This window comes from Rhamphochromis longiceps, linkage group LG6, assembly GCF_057381845.1.
Source record: "Rhamphochromis longiceps isolate RC_006_pf linkage group LG6, R_longiceps_female_GT1.1, whole genome shotgun sequence".
Lineage (NCBI taxonomy): Eukaryota > Metazoa > Chordata > Actinopteri > Cichliformes > Cichlidae > Rhamphochromis > Rhamphochromis longiceps.
In genome coordinates, this window is record NC_140562.1 from 36842858 (window position 1) to 36862881 (window position 20024).

The 20024-nt window shown below is 39.7% G+C and overlaps 1 protein-coding gene and 1 long non-coding RNA gene across 3 annotated transcripts; both read right to left on the reverse strand.

Annotated features, from left to right (window-relative positions):
- Positions 1–39: 39 nt before the first annotated feature.
- cp110 (centriolar coiled-coil protein 110) lies at positions 40–15737 on the reverse strand. The gene is made up of 10 exons (XM_085410517.1): positions 15034–15737; positions 14658–14777; positions 10788–13335; positions 10008–10135; positions 6890–6991; positions 6268–6378; positions 5348–5440; positions 5075–5191; positions 1243–1325; positions 40–1025 (listed from the first exon to the last, which is right to left on the reverse strand). Exons 1-10 carry the CDS (start codon positions 15169–15171, stop codon positions 866–868), a joined length of 3600 nt encoding a protein of 1199 aa, XP_085266643.1. The 5' UTR covers positions 15172–15737; the 3' UTR covers positions 40–865.
- Positions 15738–16583: 846 nt separating this feature from the next.
- LOC146668581 (uncharacterized) lies at positions 16584–20024 on the reverse strand. Of its 2 annotated transcripts, none has more exons than XR_014912166.1 (5): positions 19779–19921; positions 19217–19282; positions 18711–18866; positions 18166–18258; positions 16584–17865 (listed from the first exon to the last, which is right to left on the reverse strand). It is a non-coding gene; the product is annotated as an uncharacterized LOC146668581 (long non-coding RNA). The 2 variants fall into 2 exon arrangements; XR_014912165.1 differs by lacking the exon at positions 19779–19921 and adding an exon at positions 19935–20024 and having other exon boundaries at positions 16585–17865.

Sequence of the window (20024 nt, forward strand, 5' to 3'; positions counted from 1 at the left end):
ACTTTAAGGCATGTGACAGCAGTCACACTTTAAGCTGTGTATCTATTAGATCGCCAACTTTAAGGCATGTGACAGCAGTCACACTTTAAGAATATGTTTCAGGATCTGTGGTCCTGAAATTTCAGTCAAAGTGGTCACAAAGTTAACAAAAGAGGAGCTAAAGTATCTTATTTCAGACAATGGATGGACTGAGGAGCTGCACCAAGCCTCAGCAAAAGACAAATAAGGATATCTGCTACCTGTGAATCATGCAAAGCCACTCTAGTGGAGTTCATGAATAAAAATATTAGGCTGGAAATAAGCACAATTGGTCACCTTTAAACAAAGCGATTGCCTATCTGAAGACTACAATGCACAACCTACTAAAGAGTATTTGTTCCCAACACAAATCTAATATTTGACCCCAAATTTATGAACTGCTGTCTTCCTCTAGTACCCAAAGGAACAGAGAGATGATCAATACTGTTCACTGTAGCTGTCAGAACGTCTGCTGTGAGTCTATAAATCTTTCAGGTGCTGTGAACAACCCTTTAAAGTTGCTGCCAAACGATTTTTTCTGTCAACTCAACATTTTCGCACAAATATCTTCAACATGAATAATCTGAAGATGGCAAAAAAAATTAAATAAATAAATAAATAAAAAAATGCCGGAAGCAGACGTGACATAGCCGCTCCTCTGTAGACACCATGGTGTCAAAAATGTTCTCAAAGCCCCCGAGATGAAATACAATGATATGCATTAGTCATCCATTTGAATCAAATTTGGTTTTTGGATTTGGAAACTCTCAAATGATTAGTAATACTCTATTCATGTAATCACTAGAGGGCTCGTTAGGAGTTCTCACTGGGGCCAATTAGGAAGGTGTCATTGGGGTCTAGAGGAGGAAGCGCTCTTGGGGACCCTCTGAGGATTTGCTCTGAAATGTCCTCGTTTGGTTTCTGGCAGGGGCTCAGCAGAGAATCCAGACTTTTGTGCTGTCCTCGTCATAACCCCGCGGTGCCTTCCTGCAGCCTTTCTTTGGATCCTGAAACAAAGACAAGTTTTAGAGCTGACAAAGAAATGAAGAAGAAAGTTTTTTCTTTCTGTGGTGCAGGATTTTCAATTCATCACAAAATTAAAGGAACTGCTGCATTTTTACCTTGCAATAAAAAGCCACTCCAGTGGTTCTTATGTTACTTGTAATGACTGGGTTTGGTTTGTGAAGAAAACAGAAAAACAGCAACGATGCAGGAAAAACTCACATCATTCCTCTTTTCCTCTCCAGCGACTTCTGTGTTGCAGCTGACAGAAAGCTCTTTCCTCTGGGGCGGCCAGTCTGTGAACCCTAAACACACAAGCGCGCACGCACGCACGCACGCACGCACGCACGCACACGCACACACACACACGTAAAAATGCACAATATTTAGAACATAGTCTCTGCAGCAGCCACCAGTCATACTTGCCAACCTTGAGACCTCAGAATTAGGGAGACATTCAAAAGGGATGTTGGGTGGGGGAGTGGTATACATATACATATATATACAGAAAATTAGAATTTTACAATGTTTATTTATTGGATAAAATAAGTTAAATGTCACTGTTAATACTGTCCAGCCGGAAACAGCGGGGCTGTCCAAATTCAGAGGCTGCGTCCACCTGAGGACCCGGCCTTCGCGCACTACAGAAAGCCGGCTAGACCGGAAATGAGCGACTGTGAAATTGGACAGTCTAGCCTTCAGAATTACGTCACGAGCTCTCTCGGTGGAGTGAAACTCTGCTGTCTGCTCCTTGTTATCTAAAATATAACCGGACGCTGGCGTAAATTTTCGAAAAGTTTATTTTGCGACCCAGAATGAGTAATAAGAGTAATATTAAAACTAAGTAGCTGCAGTAGTAGAAGCCATTGTTGGAAACTGGAATTGACCGGCCCAATCTGGGGTTTTTCAATTTTGTTGTCCGGGTGGAAAATCGGGAGAATGGTGGCTCCGGGAGATTTTTGGGAGGGGCACTGAAATTCGGGATTCTCCCAGAAAAATCGGGAGGGTTGGCATGTATGCCACCAGTATCAAAAGCAAATTTATACACTGTTGATGGAATATTAGAATTTCTGCTTCTCAGCCTAGAAACTCAGATCACAAACTAGAGCTGATAGTTTCTCTTTGCCAGCATTAGAAGAACTTGTTTGATGGCACTCAACGGATTGATCAATAATTAGAACAATGTGAAAGTCCAAGGAACTCAGTGAAGATCTAAGAAGGAGAATTGTGGATTTACCAGAGTTAGGAAGGTCTCTTGGAGTCATTTCTAAAGAGATTCCAACATCACCAGTTCAAACAACTGTATCAAAGTTCACATTATTTTTATGTGTCACCACTAGGGCTGGGCCATATCATAACATTCATGGTAATACAGTTATAATGTTGGGCAACGATAAGAAAATGAAATATCATGATATAATATGGGTAAAATACGCATGCACAGTGCCTTCCCCCCCCCCCCCCCCATACGCACATGGCGGAAAAAGCATAGCGGCGACAGAGAATGAGAAGGGCGAAAGCAGATCGTTGAATGAAACGGATGAACCAGAATTGGTTTGTAAAAATGCAACTTCAGTGGTGTGGAACTGGTTTGGCTTTCTTCTGTCAGATACACACCAGAGCACATTTTTTGGTAGAGCATGCTAGCGGGCCGTCGTTATTACCGTGTTTTTCGGAAAATACGGCACACTTAAAATCAATCCTTTGATTTTCTGAAAAATTGACAGTGCCCCTTATAATCCTGTGTGCCTTATGTATGAATTCTGGTTGTGCTTACTGACTTCGAACTGATTTTATGTGGTACACGGTGCTCAGAAATTTGTCAAAAAATGTTTTAGTACGACTTTCGGAAGCTACAAAGCCGCACTGCTTGATGTCAGAGCATTACGGCTACCGTAGTCGGGAGCCTCGCGGAGTAATACGTACTGTGCTTCAACATAATATTACCGTATTGTGTGTGTATAACCTCTTTTTAAGTTTTGTGGATATTATACATGGTTATGCTGAGGATATGTTGGCCAATTTCCATTGGAAATGCCTTTTGGTTAAACTGTCAGCAAGGAATTTGCATTTGCACTGTTAAATTTTTATATAGCTTTAATGCACATAAAAAACAGCTGCTTGTTTAAGTGAAAATACATTGATGGGTTTTTTTTGCACTAATAAAGTTGTGGAGTTGTAAAGTATTTTGTCTTGTGTCAGTTATATCGTTATCGCACATTTTCAAATATATATTGTGATAAATATTTTTGGCCATATTGCCCTGCCCTAGTCACCACTTTGCCAGGGTCTGAAAGAAGACCCAAACTGTCACGCTCAGATGAGAGGAAATTGGTTTGGATGTTCAGGAACAACACAGGGACCACCAAGGCTCAAAACTGCCATGAACTGGAAACTGCTGGAACATCAGCATCAGTATCCACCGTGAAATGAGTTGAAACTCAAAATGGACTGAAAGGGTGCAGAGAAAGAAGTCTTTGACCCAAAACTGACACCTCCAGCTTCACTGAAATATGCAGCTAACCACATGGACAAGCCGACTGCCTTCTGGGGAACAGTTTCCTGGTTAGATGAGGCAGAGGTTCAGTCCTGTGCCCAACATGACAAGAGGTATGTTTGGAGGAAAAAGGGGAGACTTTCAAATGTAAGAACACTAGCCCAGCTGTCAAGCATGGTGGTGGCATCATCATGCTCTGGGGCTCCATACAGTTGGGTCTAGAGTGGCCAAATATCCAGCCAGAACTGTGCCAGAAGCTCGTTAATGGCTACAAAAAGGATCTGGCCAAGGTCGAACTTGCTGCAAGAAATTTAACCAACTATTAGTGGGGGTGCATGGATATATTTGAGCTTGTATGTATACTTGACTCTGTGTGGGTTGCAGAAAACCCAAAATAAATTAAATCTTTGGACTTTTTAAAAGTCATTAAAGATGTGTGATGTATATGCTGTACGATGTACCACTCCACCCTGAAAAATGAAGTTAAAAATAAACAAAGACCAAAATTTCTGTGACATTCATGCCGACAGTGAGTGTATACAAACTTCTAACCACAACTGCATTTGTGTGATGTGTCTTTTGACCCAGCTGGTGTACTCTTACATCCTCATGAGCCCTAATTTTATAGTGAAAGTGAGGAAAAAACAAAAACAAAACAGTATGAGTCTTTCTTACTTTAACCTTTTGACTTGCTGTCACATGAACACACAGTCTTATGAATTAATGAGTCTTCAGGTGTGGTACACCGGAACATGGGTAGTATTGTATTGTAACAAGTTACAGCTAACTATATGCATATCCTGTGCATGTCAGGAGTTAAACATAAGGTTAATCACCTGTTATGAAGGACACTTTGGTTAAGTCAAAGGAATAGAGAACATAAAGTGAAATATGATTAGCTGCTCATCCCATCCACTCATATTTTCTCTTCCTGCTGGAGAGATGATCCAGTGTTCATTTTGTTAAAAGCTTTCTCTGACTGCACTAAAATGAATTCATGATTTTGTGCACATATATAAATACACACACACACACACACACACACACACACACACACACACACACACACACACACACACACACACACACACACACACACACGAAGTCTGTCAAACAATGTAACAACATCATATCATTCAGTTTTACTATTGCAATGTAGTATATTCAGAGTTCACCTTTTAGTTTAGAGGTTCAACCATAATAAAGGTTATGCCACAAAATGGAAAACATACTGTTCATTAACATTTAAATGACCTGCATCACTTCTCAGTCATGCTGACTGTTTCTTTGGTGTTTCTGTGAATTGTGGGAGTGCATTATCTCTTTTCCTCTTACAAAAGATTCTGTGTAGCCTCTGCAAAAGGAAGTAATACAGGTGGTAATAAAGGAAGCACTGAAGCACTTTTCCACAGTACTTAGAGAATGTGAATTTTCTTATTAAGACTGCCATTAAAATACTCCAGGGTCACTTTACAGTCACTTGACTGGAGAACCAGAAGAAAACCTGACTACTGACCACATGTGTAAACACAGCCTATGATCTCCTGAAAAGGTTACCTGTTGTCTGAGCTCTCTCTCCTTGGCAAGCTCTCTGTCCCAGCTGATCAGCTGCATTCGCTCTCTGGCTGACAGGTTGAAGAATATGTCGTAGACCTCATAAAGTGCAGCGCGCAGCTGGAGGAGCAAACAATTACAGAGCAGACGATGGCTTCAATGAATGCGTGCAGTCACAGTAACTGTTGTGGTAACTGCTAATGGAGCGAGTAATTGTTGAGTTGACGGTGTGCAGGAGAGCAGAGAGGTTAACAGATGTGTTTACAACATTTATACCTGCAGTGTGACTCTCTCCTCCAGTAAGAGGTCCTGTTTGTTGCAGAGCTGAGTGCTCTGCTGCCGGAGGGCCTGCAGGAACTGCTGTGTGTCCTAAATGAGCAAAAGCACACACACAGCAAAGATTGCGCTATTATTTAGTTATATTTATCATGAATATTATGTTTACACAGAGACAAACTGAATGGTGAAATCTGTCAAATAGATATTTAAAATATTCATGGATTTACGATTAAATTAAAGTACAAAAAACAAAAACAAAAAACGCTGCCAGCACCTGCTGGTTTACATGTTATTTAGTAAAAATTTAAATTTCACCAAAATTAAGAACACAGTTGCTTCAGCTGCTGAAGATACCCCCAATTTTTTTTTCTTCTATTCAAATATCAAACATGGATGGTATAATAATCCCTCAGTCCATTTGAGGGTTGTTTTTACAAACAAATGTAAGACATTGAAGACTTCACTGCAACATTCACACTTTTCAAAGGCATCCAGTGGCTGTGACTGGACTTCTGGTGGTTGCGTTTTGTTATGGTATAAAAGACAAGATGTTGCCAGCAACACTGTGTTCATGTGTGTTGGTTAATCTTATGCTTAACCCACTACCAGTGTTTTAGCCTGCCCAGATGATCAGATTCATCTGTCACTATTAAAAAACAAACGAACGCAAAAACCTCATAAGTGATGGAAAATATTTGTTTAACGCGACCCCTGATTGAGGAAGTCTCTGTTTTAGACTGTATGCTGCACTGTCAAGGACTCCAGGAAGGATCGCAGCTGCATGGCTGTAGCTAAAGGGTATCCTAATAAATTAAATTAGGCACAGCTGTACACATCTGCACACAAGCAGAGCTCATTTAATGACAATAAGAGCATGTGCTGCAAGAAACAGACGTGTCGCTGCTGTCTCCACTCACCCTGACGGTGCGCACCAGCTGTGTCACTCTCTCCGTCCTCAGCAACCTGCGAGTTAGAAAACCCTTCACAGCCGCTGCCAGCAGGGGGCGGTAGTGCTGCGAGCTGGAAGGCTGAGGAAGAGGAGAAAGAAGGGAAAACGAGTGATGAGAGAGGGGTGAATAATGAGAACCAGAGGGGAGGAGAGAGGAGAATGCTAATTCCATCAGTGACAACCAATTAATTTCCCACGCAGCTTCTCAAGGTCTTTTGGTTGGCATCTGTTTAGTGCATCAATGCAAGTGGACTCGTGGCTCATCATTATAATAGAGAATAATAAGCAGAATAATAAGCAGCTGATGTGCCATCACTCACTTGTTGATTCAAGAGCGGTTGCATTAAAAAGACATGTTTGTTGAACAAATGTACTTCTACTGAAGCTGAACTGCTGTGCGGGGAGACGTATAAAAGCACAATAACAGATAAAAAGGGATGCTGATGAGGATTAAGACATGTGGGGGGTGGAGTGTGTTTTACATGAGCGTGTCAGCCAACTGGTGATGACTAAAAATCCTTCAGATAAAAGGGTGAGCAGGGCAAGCTTTCTGCATCACCCACATGAGTGGACAAATATTATGGTAATACCTGAGAGAGGGTAGAAAAGGTCAACGTGTCCCCAAGACATGAGCCTGACATGGAGCAGGGGAAGGACACGCTCTGAAGGAGACGATAACGGACTGCCAGCGCCTGAGAGACAGAGAGACACATACGGAATAAGAGGAAAAGTTCATGTGTATGTGAGTGCACATTTGGGAGCAGGCAAGGTTGGAAAATATTGAATTGGAAAGGACAGCAAATGAGGCAGGAGAAAGAAATTAATTGAGGGTAGAGACGAAGAGACAGAAGGGGGAGAGATGGGGCACAGAGGTAAGAGGGATGAGATGAGCAGCAGAGCAGAGGGATGACCAGGATGATGAGACGAGAGAGATGGAGGAAATTAATACAGCCAGAGAGTAAAAACAATGTTGGTGGAGGTATAAAACAAAACAAAAAGTGGGATCAGAGGAGAGAGGAGGTAAAAAAAAAAAAAAGGAGGGAGGAGAAGGCAAAGGGACCATTAGCGGTGGCACTCAGCGGGACGATCTGGCACTTAACCACAGACGCTCATGAATTAAACAAATTATCCTTTCCTTTTCTGTGTCAATTCCCTCGATCCCCTCCACCCACTACCAGAGAGTCCAGCAGACAGCTCGCTCTCATCACAGCGCAGATGATGGAAGGACGGAGGGGAGTCAAAAAGAAGTCTTTTTATGAAACAGCTTATGTTAATTATATTGTTGTTAAGGATACATAAATTAAACAGAGCCTGTGATTAACAGGGCAAGGACACGGGCCAAGAACAAACACAGACACAAGCTGAAGAAACAGGAACCGGTTGCCAGAGAACAGCAGGCGTCCTTGAAGTCTTGCATGTACACACACACACACACACACACACACACACACACACACACACACACACACACACACACACACACACACACACACACACACACACACACACACACACAGAGAAAGAGGCGACCGTGCCAGCTCGCCTCTTAGGGATGTAATGAAACATTTATGGTAGAAACCCTTTTTTTTTTTTTTTACTGGGGAGAGTCTGAAGGTCTCTTGTAATGAGCAAACGTCTGTAGTCAGCCCACGACCTGGGTCTCCAAAAGCTCACTCTAACAGGTAGGGTGACAGTGTGTGTGTGTGTGTGTGCGTTTGTGTGCACATGGTCACATGTGGAACAATGCCAAAGTCTTTTTCAAATGCCTGCTTCTAGTTTCAAAGAAACATTTAGGGTCAGTATTGTATTACCGCTCAGTAAATTGGCTAGAAACTCACAACGCCTGTTTTCCTCGTCTTTAAAAGATTAAAACTGGAGCTCAGTTTTTATTTCTCATAGGTGACTTTGGGTGAAGTCGGAAACCTTGGCGGAGTGAATTATGGTTGCTGTACTGGAATTACGCAGTGCTAGATCTGTACAGCAATACGTGATGCAATCTAATGCAAGAAGCAGACCAATGGGAGGGAGGTAATATCACTGACTGCGTTTTTACCATATTTAGACTTAGAATAAATGATCACTTGTTCGGGGGTCTCAGGAATATATAATTTCAGATTATTTTTTCCATTTTCTTGATGTAACTTGACAAACAGCTTTAGATTGCATCAAATAAAACAATGACAGAATGACCCTGACAGTGCTCTATACCGCTTCTCTATCATTGTTGAAGAAATCTATTAACAGAAGCAAACTGTCTAAATTCCTTTTCTAATCTGTGGCCTATTTATTTAAACTCATGATTGAATACTCTGTGTAAAAAAAAAGAAGCTAAAAGAACTGCTAAAATATTAATAGATGCCACTCAGATATGAGTAAATGCTGTATTTCTTCTCAACTTTCTTTGTGCATGTGAATATTTTTAGCAACAGACTAAAGAAAAGTATAAAAATGTTTTTCAGCATATAAAATGCAATATTTCTGCGCATACAGCAGTTTCTGGATAACATTTCAAGTCTTCAATCTATTTCAATCTATTTTACATCAAGCTATCCAACTTACAACTCACATTGAACAAATTATTAATAATAATTAATAAATAAACAGGACAGGTGTAATAAGCCTACACCTGTATTTTTTTCCCATTTAATTCAATTCTTTGTTATCATTCTTTATTTTTTATTAGCATTTTTGGTTTGTTATTGTGTGACTTACTGTAAGTAATTATCATCGATATCATCTAGCACTTAATATTCTGAGATCTTTTGTGAATAAATAAATCTCAGTGAGATGTAGAGTGAAATTACCATAAAAAAATAAATAAAGTATAAACACTCTTTTTATTTAACTGCAAACACCTTGGGCGACATGTTTGATGTCAGCTCTGTATGCATGATATTTTAAAGCTGTTCTGATTAAATCCATTAGCTGCAGCAGTGGTCCCTAAACTTTTTCTAACCATAGCACTTCCTGAGATCTAAAAACATTACTTTTTTAGCACTATTGGTTAATTTGATATTTTTTTTCTGTACATCAAACACTCCTCACTAAGACGATAACGATGAGCTGGTATTACCAACTAAACATATGCAAATAATTATCATCGTTATTAAAGTGCCCGATTATTCTCATTGTCAGTTCTATAGATTTATTCTTGGACTCTGCTAAAATACTTTTGTATGAGTCACAATTCAAAATAATCCTTATTTGTTTTATACTGGGCCATGGGGTAGCCCCTCAGAGCATCCTCTCTCTCCACCAAGATGACTTAAGCCAACTTTCTTCTGATTGGCTGCCCCTCATTCTCAAAAGGTTTGAATAGGAGGTTACCCTATTAGGGATATCCACTCTTAGTGACATCATACAGAGCATCAGTCTAAAGTCTTTGGGTTATGTGTGCTTACACTGTACCATTAGTTAAAACTTTGTCAGGAGATTTTGATCCAAATTGGCAACAAACCATCAGAGGTGCAGCAAGTATTAAACAAACGAGTTTGGGAAGAAAATACCTGAAATATACAGAGTAATTTGTACATAGCTGGACTCTCAAATAAACCTTCTGCCACTCTTTTTCTTTGCTTCACATATGTCTATTTCCACACTTTTAAAAAAATGTTTCAGATCTATCATCTAAAGGAAATATATGAATCCAATAACAAAATAGCAGTAATATGTATAGTACAATACAATAAATAATAAAATAAGTCTCACCTGTAGTAGCTCCTCCTGCTGTCTCCTGTGCTCCTCTTGCAGCGCTCTGACCTGAGCAGCGTGTATCTCTTTCAGCTGCTCTCGCTTATCCCTCTGACTGCCGAGACCTTCACACCACTGCCCTGCAGCTACAGACAGGAAACACAACATGTGGTCACATATGAAATTCACTGTTGGCCCACTACATTTGCCTACAGGTCATTTGCACAACTGTTACTATACTTTATAAGATTTGAAAAATTAGCTTTCTAATGATGTAGAGTCTGGGGTTGAGTCTAAATATTTTCTCCTTTTCCCCTTTTTGTGGCACAAAGATTAAAGAAGAGCTGTTATCTTTTTTCTTTACCTTTATTTTCTGTCATATATTACACTTAAACCAAAATCTAAAGACATCATTATGGGCGAGGTGTCTGTCAGTGTCTGGGTGAGCTGTAACATTACCAGCACACCTAACCATTTATAGTGTTGAGGCACCCGAGGCACGATGGAAAGAAAGGTGTCACCACTCGATCAAAGAGTTTTTTTTACACAACACCTCATCATTTCCACGTGATGCACTATCCCCTCCTGTATTAAACATCAAGAGTCTCCAACTCAAGACAAAACAACACAAAGACGTCGGCTATTTTTGGTGCATGTATAAACTGTCAGGCCTCAAACTGTTCTAAACACTGTGTTTCAGGCAGTTTGTTCTACTCTTGGCTCTGTATGATGTCACTGAGAATAAATATCTAATAACTAACATGGTTATTTAAACAACACTTCCTCTTCTCGTCTTACCTCTGGGTGTGCTGGAGTTGGGTCTGACAGAGTCCACTCCCCCACTGGTATTGGCACTCCCTTCCAGTGTCTCCTCCATCGTGTGCATTAGCAGTCTCCGTTTGACCTTGGACACCCCTCCCTGACCGTCACTGCCACTCTGTGGGGTCAGATGCTTTTCTTGCTCAGGATGACCTTGTGACCCTGATCTTTCAGTGAACCACAGGCCAGACGGTGTGTCCACATCATATGACTGATTTAGAGATGGTGAGTGGGTGGAGTTGTGACCTTCTAGGGCCAATTCTTTCCTTCTTTCAACAAGGTGTTTAGTGTTATCTGAAGGCACTGAGATGTAACTCCGAAAAGGAGGATCAGATGGAACATTTCGGAAAACATCGGGAATGCGCATCTGCTGAGCCACAGAAAGGATGCATTTACCAGGTGGCTGCTGCTTTCCGCAATCTCCAGGCTGTGCAGAACTCCCGGTTAGTGCTTCTCTGCTCACTTTTTTCCAACTTTCTCTCTCTGCAGATAAGGTTTTGATCAATTTGCGCTCGCTAAAATCACAGAGCTCATCCCCGTTCTCCTTAACTGTGAGGGGAACATCATCTGTGTCACTGACAGTCGCTTCCGGAACTAAGTCTCCATGCATGTTTCTGTAATTGTTATATAACTGTCTGCTCGACCACTTCCTGTACTCTGCATCACTGCTATTATCACCATGAGCTCTCTGCTTGTCCTCCCAATAATCACTTTTTATTTGCTCATTTGTCATACCCTTAAAACTTAACTCACTTTGCAGGCTGCTCTCAGCTTGGCTGTGACTGTCTTCTTTCAAGTTTTCTTTCACCGTTGACTCAAGATCTGTGATCAGAACCTTAAGACTGGACAGGTCTGACTCCAACTGATCCATGTGCTGTGAACTCTCAGTTAAAATGCTTGTTACTTCCCCTTCAACTGTGAGATTCACTCCGGGAGGACCCACTATAGGACTGTTTTGATGACCTGGATTAACTTCTTCAGAATTGTGATGGTCTTTCAAACCAGTACCAACCTCAAGTTTCCCCTTTGAGGTCTCCTCCACATCAACCTTTTGTCCACTTTTTCTTTTGTAGTGAACAGGGCTCCTGCAGAAGCTAGGGGCTGGGACTGTGCGATATTTCCCTGCTCCTTTAAAAAAAGCTGGAGGATCTTTAACAAGGGAAGTTTCTAATGGCTGTTGCTGGATGAAGGCACTGAATTGTTTTGGCTTTATTAAGACCTCCTGTGAACTGTTCAGCCTATTACTTATGATGATTGTTTCTTCATCAACACTAGTCATTTCCTTATTATCTCCATCTCCTGTTAAATGTGTCATATTTTTCCCAGAGAGTTCACTTTCAATCATCCGCTCATTCTCATAGGATTTCTTTAACGAAGTTTCCACTGACGAGATAAAAGTACTTCTCTTGTCTTTAGTCTTCTTCCCCTCTGCAGTCACAGTGTCCTTGTAAGGGATCTCATCATTCTCCTTATCAGAGCTGCTCTGCTCCTCTGCCTTTGCTCTTGGCTGTTCTTGGGTTCTCTCTTGGATTTTAGTGTTTTTGGCTTGGTTCCTAAGCATCTGCTGGCGCCGTCGATACTCCTGAGATTTCTTCAGCAAGGCCTGGAGGCTCAGACGATAAGGCTCCTCAGACAGCTTTGAGTCTGCTTCATCTACCTGGTTGTCCTCTAGTTCAGTCTCTCTGGGACTACGCTGAACACACAGTTCTGTTGTAAGACGGTGACGAGTGCTTTGTGTGTGTGTTGGATTATCTGAAAAGCTGCTTTTTTCCAAAAAAGCAACTGAGTCCTCATTTTTGTCTAAATGTGCATCTTTGTCAGGGTCATGCACTGAACTAAAGGGATCGTTATCATCACGCATCACACTGTCCAGTTGACCATTTTTAGATTTTTCTGTTGGTAAAGGATTACACAAGAGTGAATCCTCCTCAAATGACGTGCAACAAATTTCTCTCAACTCTGTTAAGTTATCACAAAAAGATGACTCCCGCCCACTCCTCTCTAATTCCTCTCCATCTATGGGAGGGTGGCTGATAATATCTGGCATCTTGGCGATTGTATTTGAGGTGTTGTGAAGAAAAAAGCCCACTGTGTTATAAAATCCTTCTGAGTAGTCGGAGACATTGCTCTCGTTTTCTGCATTAATCCTTTCAGGGATAGCAGTACAGTTTTCTACATTCTCGTTGGTGACATAACCTGAGGAGAGCGACTGGCAGCTTGCACTATGTAAAAAATTTGGCTGTGATCCTTGTTGGCTGTTAACTTGGTCAGTAAGGCATCCTTCCTGGTAATTTTCCTGAGGTGTCACGTTAGAGGCGAAAAAGGCACTATATGTCGTCGATGTCAGTGGAGGAAGACAAACACCAACTTTTCCTTTCGCTGCAGCTGGGAGCGAAACATTATCACTGCTTCCCGCAAAAAAATCATCCGGACACACCAGTCCACCAGTGGTTTTACGGAAATATGAAGATTGTGTGATAATTTCTGACTCTTGAAGCAACTCCTCGAGTGTTGGTGTCTTCCTCAGCTGGAAAAACATGAGCAGAAACAAAAATAATGCAATGAGATTTTAAAAAATGTGCTTTTCCCTGTTCAATACAACAATGCCAAACGCTGATTATGCCAAAAAACATAATTACAGCTATTTTAGTTGGTAATTTTAATTTTCAACACTTATGCATATAATGAACTTTCAATACATCTTTTTACAGGGGATTACCCTGGAACTTTAAAAATAATTTCAACATACAAACAAATAAATAAATTATTAAAAAGCGGGGTGTACAACGTGGAGTACAGTGTGTTGTCTGGTAGAGCTAGGCCCAGAGTAGTGGGTGTTTTGGACCATAAAGTCCATCTGCCAAGGGCCATGTACATATATACCACAGCTTCCACTGCAAAATGTCCATACTGGCAGATGGAAGCTTAAAAACGGCCCAGGTGGCAGCAGACTTCCTTGGAAGACCAGCAAAGTATCAACAGGAAGAGAGATGGACAGGCAAAGCCTAATATTCAACTCGGTCATGCACTACTAAAAGCAAACCAGGTAGGAGTCCCTCAGTGACAGACGGGCAATGCAGCAGACAGACCTTGCTACCAAAAGGTTCTCAAATGTTTTCTGTGTTCTTGACTCAAGCTGAACTTTGAGTGATTTGGGTTTTTAAGGAGGGGCTTAAAAAGATTTAAATGAAAGGTGTGCAACTGATTTAAAACACAAAACAAATAAGAGATTTGTCTTGTGTTTGAATATAAAAATGATAGTTTTTGCACAACTGCCAAGAGCCAAAGCCAAAACTTACATTAATTCCAATTAATTGCCCACCCTGTGAGCCAGTATAGTGACATTTCATGATGGCTGAAGCAACTGTTTTACTGCATCAATGGTCCATTGGGTAAATGCATAACCTTATTTGTATCGGCGCAGGCTATCAGCCAAAGAATACTTGATTAATTGCAATATTTGAGTCCATCTGTATTGGACAAATTTATATAAAGTGACCACCCTCTTGGGAGGTGGATAGTCCAGATTCAAGCAGAATTTGTTTTTTAATTATTTCATGTAATTACTCACGTTAAATGGCACAGCTGGCCATACAGCACCTGAAAGCGCTATAGATTTACTTCTGTCATATTAAACTGTATTGTTGCATTTGAGTCCACAAATCATATGTGCAAACTGTGATGGTGATGTACTATTATACATTAGACGTCTCTCTCCCTATAAAAGAAAATTAAAGATTACAATATTCCTTCCGTATTTTGTGCCCGGACTCTGTCATTCTCAACTGAAGCTGCTCTCACACAAGGAGCCAACAGCATAGGTTACAAACAAAACAAAGCTTAAATTACCTGAACGCTGTGCAGAATCGTCTGGATGTAGGCCATCCGGGGATCATCTCTGAACTGAACTGTGTGGGCAGCAGCTTCGTCTCTGAGTCGACGCATCTCCTCTCTCTGTTTCTCTGAGAGCTGTGTCATCACAAAACAGACATGAGTTATCTGGAATTAATACTGTTTCATTTCAAACAAGTCTGCTTCTGTTTTATCATTATTATTAATGGATGCCTATAATTTACATTAAAGGGAGATAGGCAGCATGTCTCAGTGACTGAATTAATATGCGTCATTTTCCTTCAAACTAAGAGTGCATCTATCTATAAAAAAATAAGTTCAGCCTTTTGCTAAAATGATCAACCATGATGACAGCCGTAAACTTATCCAGCACCAGAGGAGGGAGGATGGATCGTCCATAGAAGCGGATGACAGAGGATGCAGATGAGGGCCTGTGGCTTTCCTCCTCTTTCTCTTCTCTTCTCCTGAGCTGAGGAAGAAGATGCTGCACAAACTCTTCGTATTCCTCCATTACTCTTCATCGGAACACAGTAGAGAGTAACTTTGGGCAGTTTAACGGCTAAAAAATTACTACCAAGTTATTGTTTGCTAACGCTAGTTTGCTAGCTAGCTTAGCTAACATAACGCTAGCTTTGGCTGCTTTTTGTTACCGTTTAAAAGTAGACGCATAAACTTAAAAAAAAAAAAAGAAGACACTGGGTTAAACTCAGCAAAGGTAGACGCTACAGCTATACTGTTGGTCCTCTTATAAGCAACACAAAAGACAGTCTGGTCAGGTCCACTGCGGGGAATCAATGTTTACATTTTTACCGCCTCTCCTCCGGGGCAACAACCGGGTAAAGAACGACAGTGACGGTTACAGAGCGCCGAAAACCCGGAGTGGATTCACACCAGGGTTCAACAAACACCCCCTTTACAACACAAAAGCATTTCACGGGAAAGGAAGAAAACCGCTACAACGTTACGTCGGACAAAGTATAAGAAGTGGATTTAATACTTTAAAAAAAAATGAGAAGAAATTACTTTTCACTGAACTCAGACTAACGTGATACTGCCCCCTACAGGCCTGACTGACCAAAGAAAAACATGCAGAAAAGTATGGAGATACTTTGGTGTCAGACGGAAGAGAATTAAGGGAATACAACGCTCGCATTTATTTATTTATTTACTGGTTAAATATTTTTACGATTAAAATTAGAATCCAAAGAATTTAAAAATCTAAATTTGCTTGTTGTTGTTCTTCCAGGGCCCTGTCCCAAAAAGCAAGTTTATGTTTTCCTTATCTGGCTTTACTTAAGCCAACAGCACCTACACTCAAAAAAATGAAACGTTGACTTTAATTAAAATTATTTTGTCAACAGGTTCCACGAAATTGAATTATGTTAGTTTAAAGCAAAAATCTTTAGTTCATCTAATTTAAAAAAACTACTTAAGATTAACAAGACATATTTAAGACTAACTAAATCAAGTTATGTTGTATGAACATAGATGATATATTTTCAGGTTAGATAGTTTAGATTAGTTACTTCAACACATTTCTTATTTGTGGCAGTAAAATGTTAAATTTAAGTTAGATTAATTCAAATACTATATTTTCAGCCACCTTGTGCTTTATTAATTAGTTTTACATAAATCTATTTTGTCAACAGGTTCCACACAAATGAATTAAGTACATCCAACTTATTTTTTTAAATTTATTTTATTGCCAACACATTCAGTGAGCATTTGTGTAAACCCAGTCCAAAATAAAACACAACAGCTCATTAGGGTTAGTAATTAACAGTATGTAGACAGATGCAACATTAAGACTTTAAATTAAATGTCTGTATCTACCAGAAATAGAAGAAAAAAAAACGCATTGAAGATCACATAACACATTGATAAGATGACACTTGAGTTATGCACATGTGATGCTAGTAAGGTCTGTGAGTGTTTTTTCTTTTAGTGTCTAAAATGGATAGCAAAGTTGCTATTTGCAATGATTGCTTAGGGTCAGTCCAGTAACACAATGCCAATGAAGTGCTTTCCTTTAACAATGCAAAGTGAAGTGTCCACCTCAACAGCCACAATTTAAAAAAAAAAAAAAATGTAACAACAACAACAACAATAATAATAATAATAATAATAATAAAAAAATAGTCCACTGATATTAGCAATCAAAGAAAATTACATCACCATCCCAAATAAAACTTTAACAAAACATGCCAACATTATGGTCTAACAATAAAACAGCTTGTCAGCGTTCAGTTTTTTTGCAACAGCACAGCAGTAACCATTTAACACTCGCCACTGTCAACATTTATTTTACCAGTGTTTGGGCAAAAAACTTCAGATGGAAACATTTTAACATGGAAACAATTGTTCGTCTTTAAAAGTCCACAAAATATACATTCATCCTGCATTCCCAACTTGGATGATCTGATATCCTCGTGTTGGTGTTGTTCCCAGACCATCATGAAAATGTTGTTCCAGGTTCAACATTGCAAGTGACCAATCACATTGTTGTGACGTTATTCTATTCCAAGCCATTCGTGCATTTATGAAATTCCAATGTTGCAAGGACAATATCAATTCTGCTTACTGTTTATTAAAGGGTTACGGTTAGGGTTAGGGTCAGTTGATCGGCGGACAGAGGCGGTTTCACGCAGCTTAAGTACAGTTTTTTGTTTTACGCCGGTTTTTCCCGAAGTCGCAAAAGTATGACGTCACAACATTCTGATTGGTCACTTGCAATGTTGATCCTGGAACAACATTTAGTATGATGATCTGGGAACAACACCAACACGAGGATATCAGATCAACCTCCTAACTTACCCTTATTTTTAGTATGTATTGCAATTACCTTTACAATGCACACAATGTAACACAAACTGAATATGAACATATTTCCACCTCATAACAATATGCCTTGAACGCTAATATACACACCACCCTTCAACATTTCTGGTGCAGTATCATCTCTCAATTAAATCCTTTAAATCTCAATACTTTTGATTGTCTCTTAGCTTTCAGTCTTGAGGTTAACTGAGATTCAGTGCATATATCCCACCCATTAAGAGTGCACATGCAGAGGCCAGGTCTTCCAGGTCATGCAGGACACACTAGATGGTTATACCCACATCGGCTGGAGGAGTGCTGGCATCAGGTCTTTCGATGGTAAAGATAGCAAGGGTAATTTGTTCCAGCTCCCTCTGAACAGCTGTAGCTTAGACACAAAAACATAGAAAAATGGCATCCAGTTTTAAAAAAAAAAGAAAGAAAAAGGGCCAAAGCTACCCTTTAATGACGTAAACACAATATTAGGAACATGCACCCCAGTGCGCCACTATTTCAGACTACAGATTCAACGATAAATATAAATAGTTTGGGTATACAAGAAGATTTCCCAAAACATTTAAACAGGTTCCATGCAAATTACAACAACAACAACATTACAACATGCAACAACATTAGTTATTCAAAATTTGGTTTAATACAGATAAAAAACTAAACTAAAATTACCAACCAATTATTCTTTGAAGAGGATGCTTGGGTCTTCATTCAGGTAAAAAGGTAGTGCCCTGAGGACACACTCCCTCCCCTTTTCAATGGTTTCCTTCTGTAGAGAGTGGCAGAGATACAGGAAGAGAAAACAGATATACTTTAGGATGACAGAAACTCACATTATACGCAAAATGAATGACATATCCACTGCACAGATAGACATGTACACAAGACCAACTAATCATCACATGGACATGAATAGTTAACCTGTTGGGCAGGGTTTCCACCACATTATATATGTCCATAATGGAGGTAAAGACAAACTAATACATCATCTTTTTTGCATTCAAAACATAACATAAAAACATTCACTTCTGGTTTAACCTAAATCAAGGGATCAGATTTTACATATGTTTAGGTAATTTAAATTTTCCAACGTTTTGAGTACCAAACTTTGTCTTGCTTAATATAAATGTAAGTGCACTGTGCAGCTACCATACACTAGCTGTTTAAATTTGAAAATGATCTTATTAGCCATAATATTTTGCTACCAACAGAATAACGCACCTGTGTGGCTGGGGCCAAAGTTTGTCTAATTTTCTTCCCTGCAACGCCTCCTTTTTTCTTGAAGACTTTTATGAGCTGGTCAGTGTATTGGTCAAGTTGTGTAAAAAGCCTTGGAACATGTGCAGCAGTAGTAATCCTCACATATTCTGCTTCCACCTGAAAATATGTCAACAAACACAACATACTGTACTGTAAATATACATACTATATGTACACATATACAAACTAAAACTAATGTAGTAAGACCTCATTAAAGCTATAATTTTAACACAAACATTTACACAAAATGCTAATGGAGCCATTACAGCTTTTATTGTTATTTATCAAGTTCCAAAAAATATTGATCACAGCTGATCTGAAAAGAATTTCATGCCTCAGGCCCTTGAACTGCAACCTTTACCATGGTTCAGATGTGGAGAAGAAATAACAGGGGCATGGGATGGGTCACAAAAGAAAACTTAACTTATAAAACAGTTTTGTTTTTAAAAGTATAACAGTTCACATACCACATACAAGCTCAGCAATACCACATACACCACATCAGTATAGGAGGGAGCAGGTAAAGGCAGGATCTGAGATTTATAAAGAATTACAACTAAATAAAATACTACTCAGAAGAAAAGCAAGAGATTGACACTGCCATGTGCTAACTTTCTATAGAAGCAATTATCACCAGGTCTGTCGACCTCCATTGTCTGTCCACTCATATGTCTTGAATAATTTTATTAAAAAAAATTAAGTGTGTACTTTCAAAAACTGTAATTTATAACTACATTGATATGTATAACTCCGCTAGGAAACATGCTGTATTTACAGACCATTTTTACATAATACAGATTACTGATAGAGCAGAGCAATGGTGTCACAGTGGCTTTCGCCCTTGACTTTTTGGATTTTAAATGTCACTTTATGCTATCCTTGCTATCCTATTCGATATTTCCGACTCTCGGATTACAGAAAAGGAATCCCAAGAAAGCAAATGGAAAAATAACCCCTTGAAAGAATAACCCCATGAACCCCTGTAGCTAATCCCTTAATAAAACAAAAAACAATAAAAATGTTTCTTACACAGTCCACAAAATAAGCATGTCCAGGACCCAGTAAAACTAATGTAAAACAAGCACACGCAAACGATATAACATGTCTTGTAAGACAAACGCAAAATATAACCATGCTGGACATATAGATACTACACAACATAGTCAAAGAAAAAAGTGGTCTTACCTCTCAAAGAAACAGCAGCTTGGCGCCAAAACAGCCTTTTTCAGTTAAATTTGAAGTCTTGCGCATGAGCAGGCACAAGCCGTGAAACCT

Bases quoted from the DNA above. Each gene is read 5' to 3' on its own strand.
- cp110 (XM_085410517.1), bottom strand. From the start codon at position 15,171: ATGGAGGAATACGAAGAGTTTGTGCAGCATCTTCTTCCTCAGCTCAGG. The intron at 1,326-5,074 runs GTAACCTTTTCA...TTGTGTGTTTAG, and splicing joins AGAGAGAGCTCAGACAACAG to GGTTCACAGACTGGCCGCCC. The intron at 1,026-1,242 runs GTGAGTTTTTCC...TCTTTGTTTCAG, and splicing joins GAGAGGAAAAGAGGAATGAT to GATCCAAAGAAAGGCTGCAG.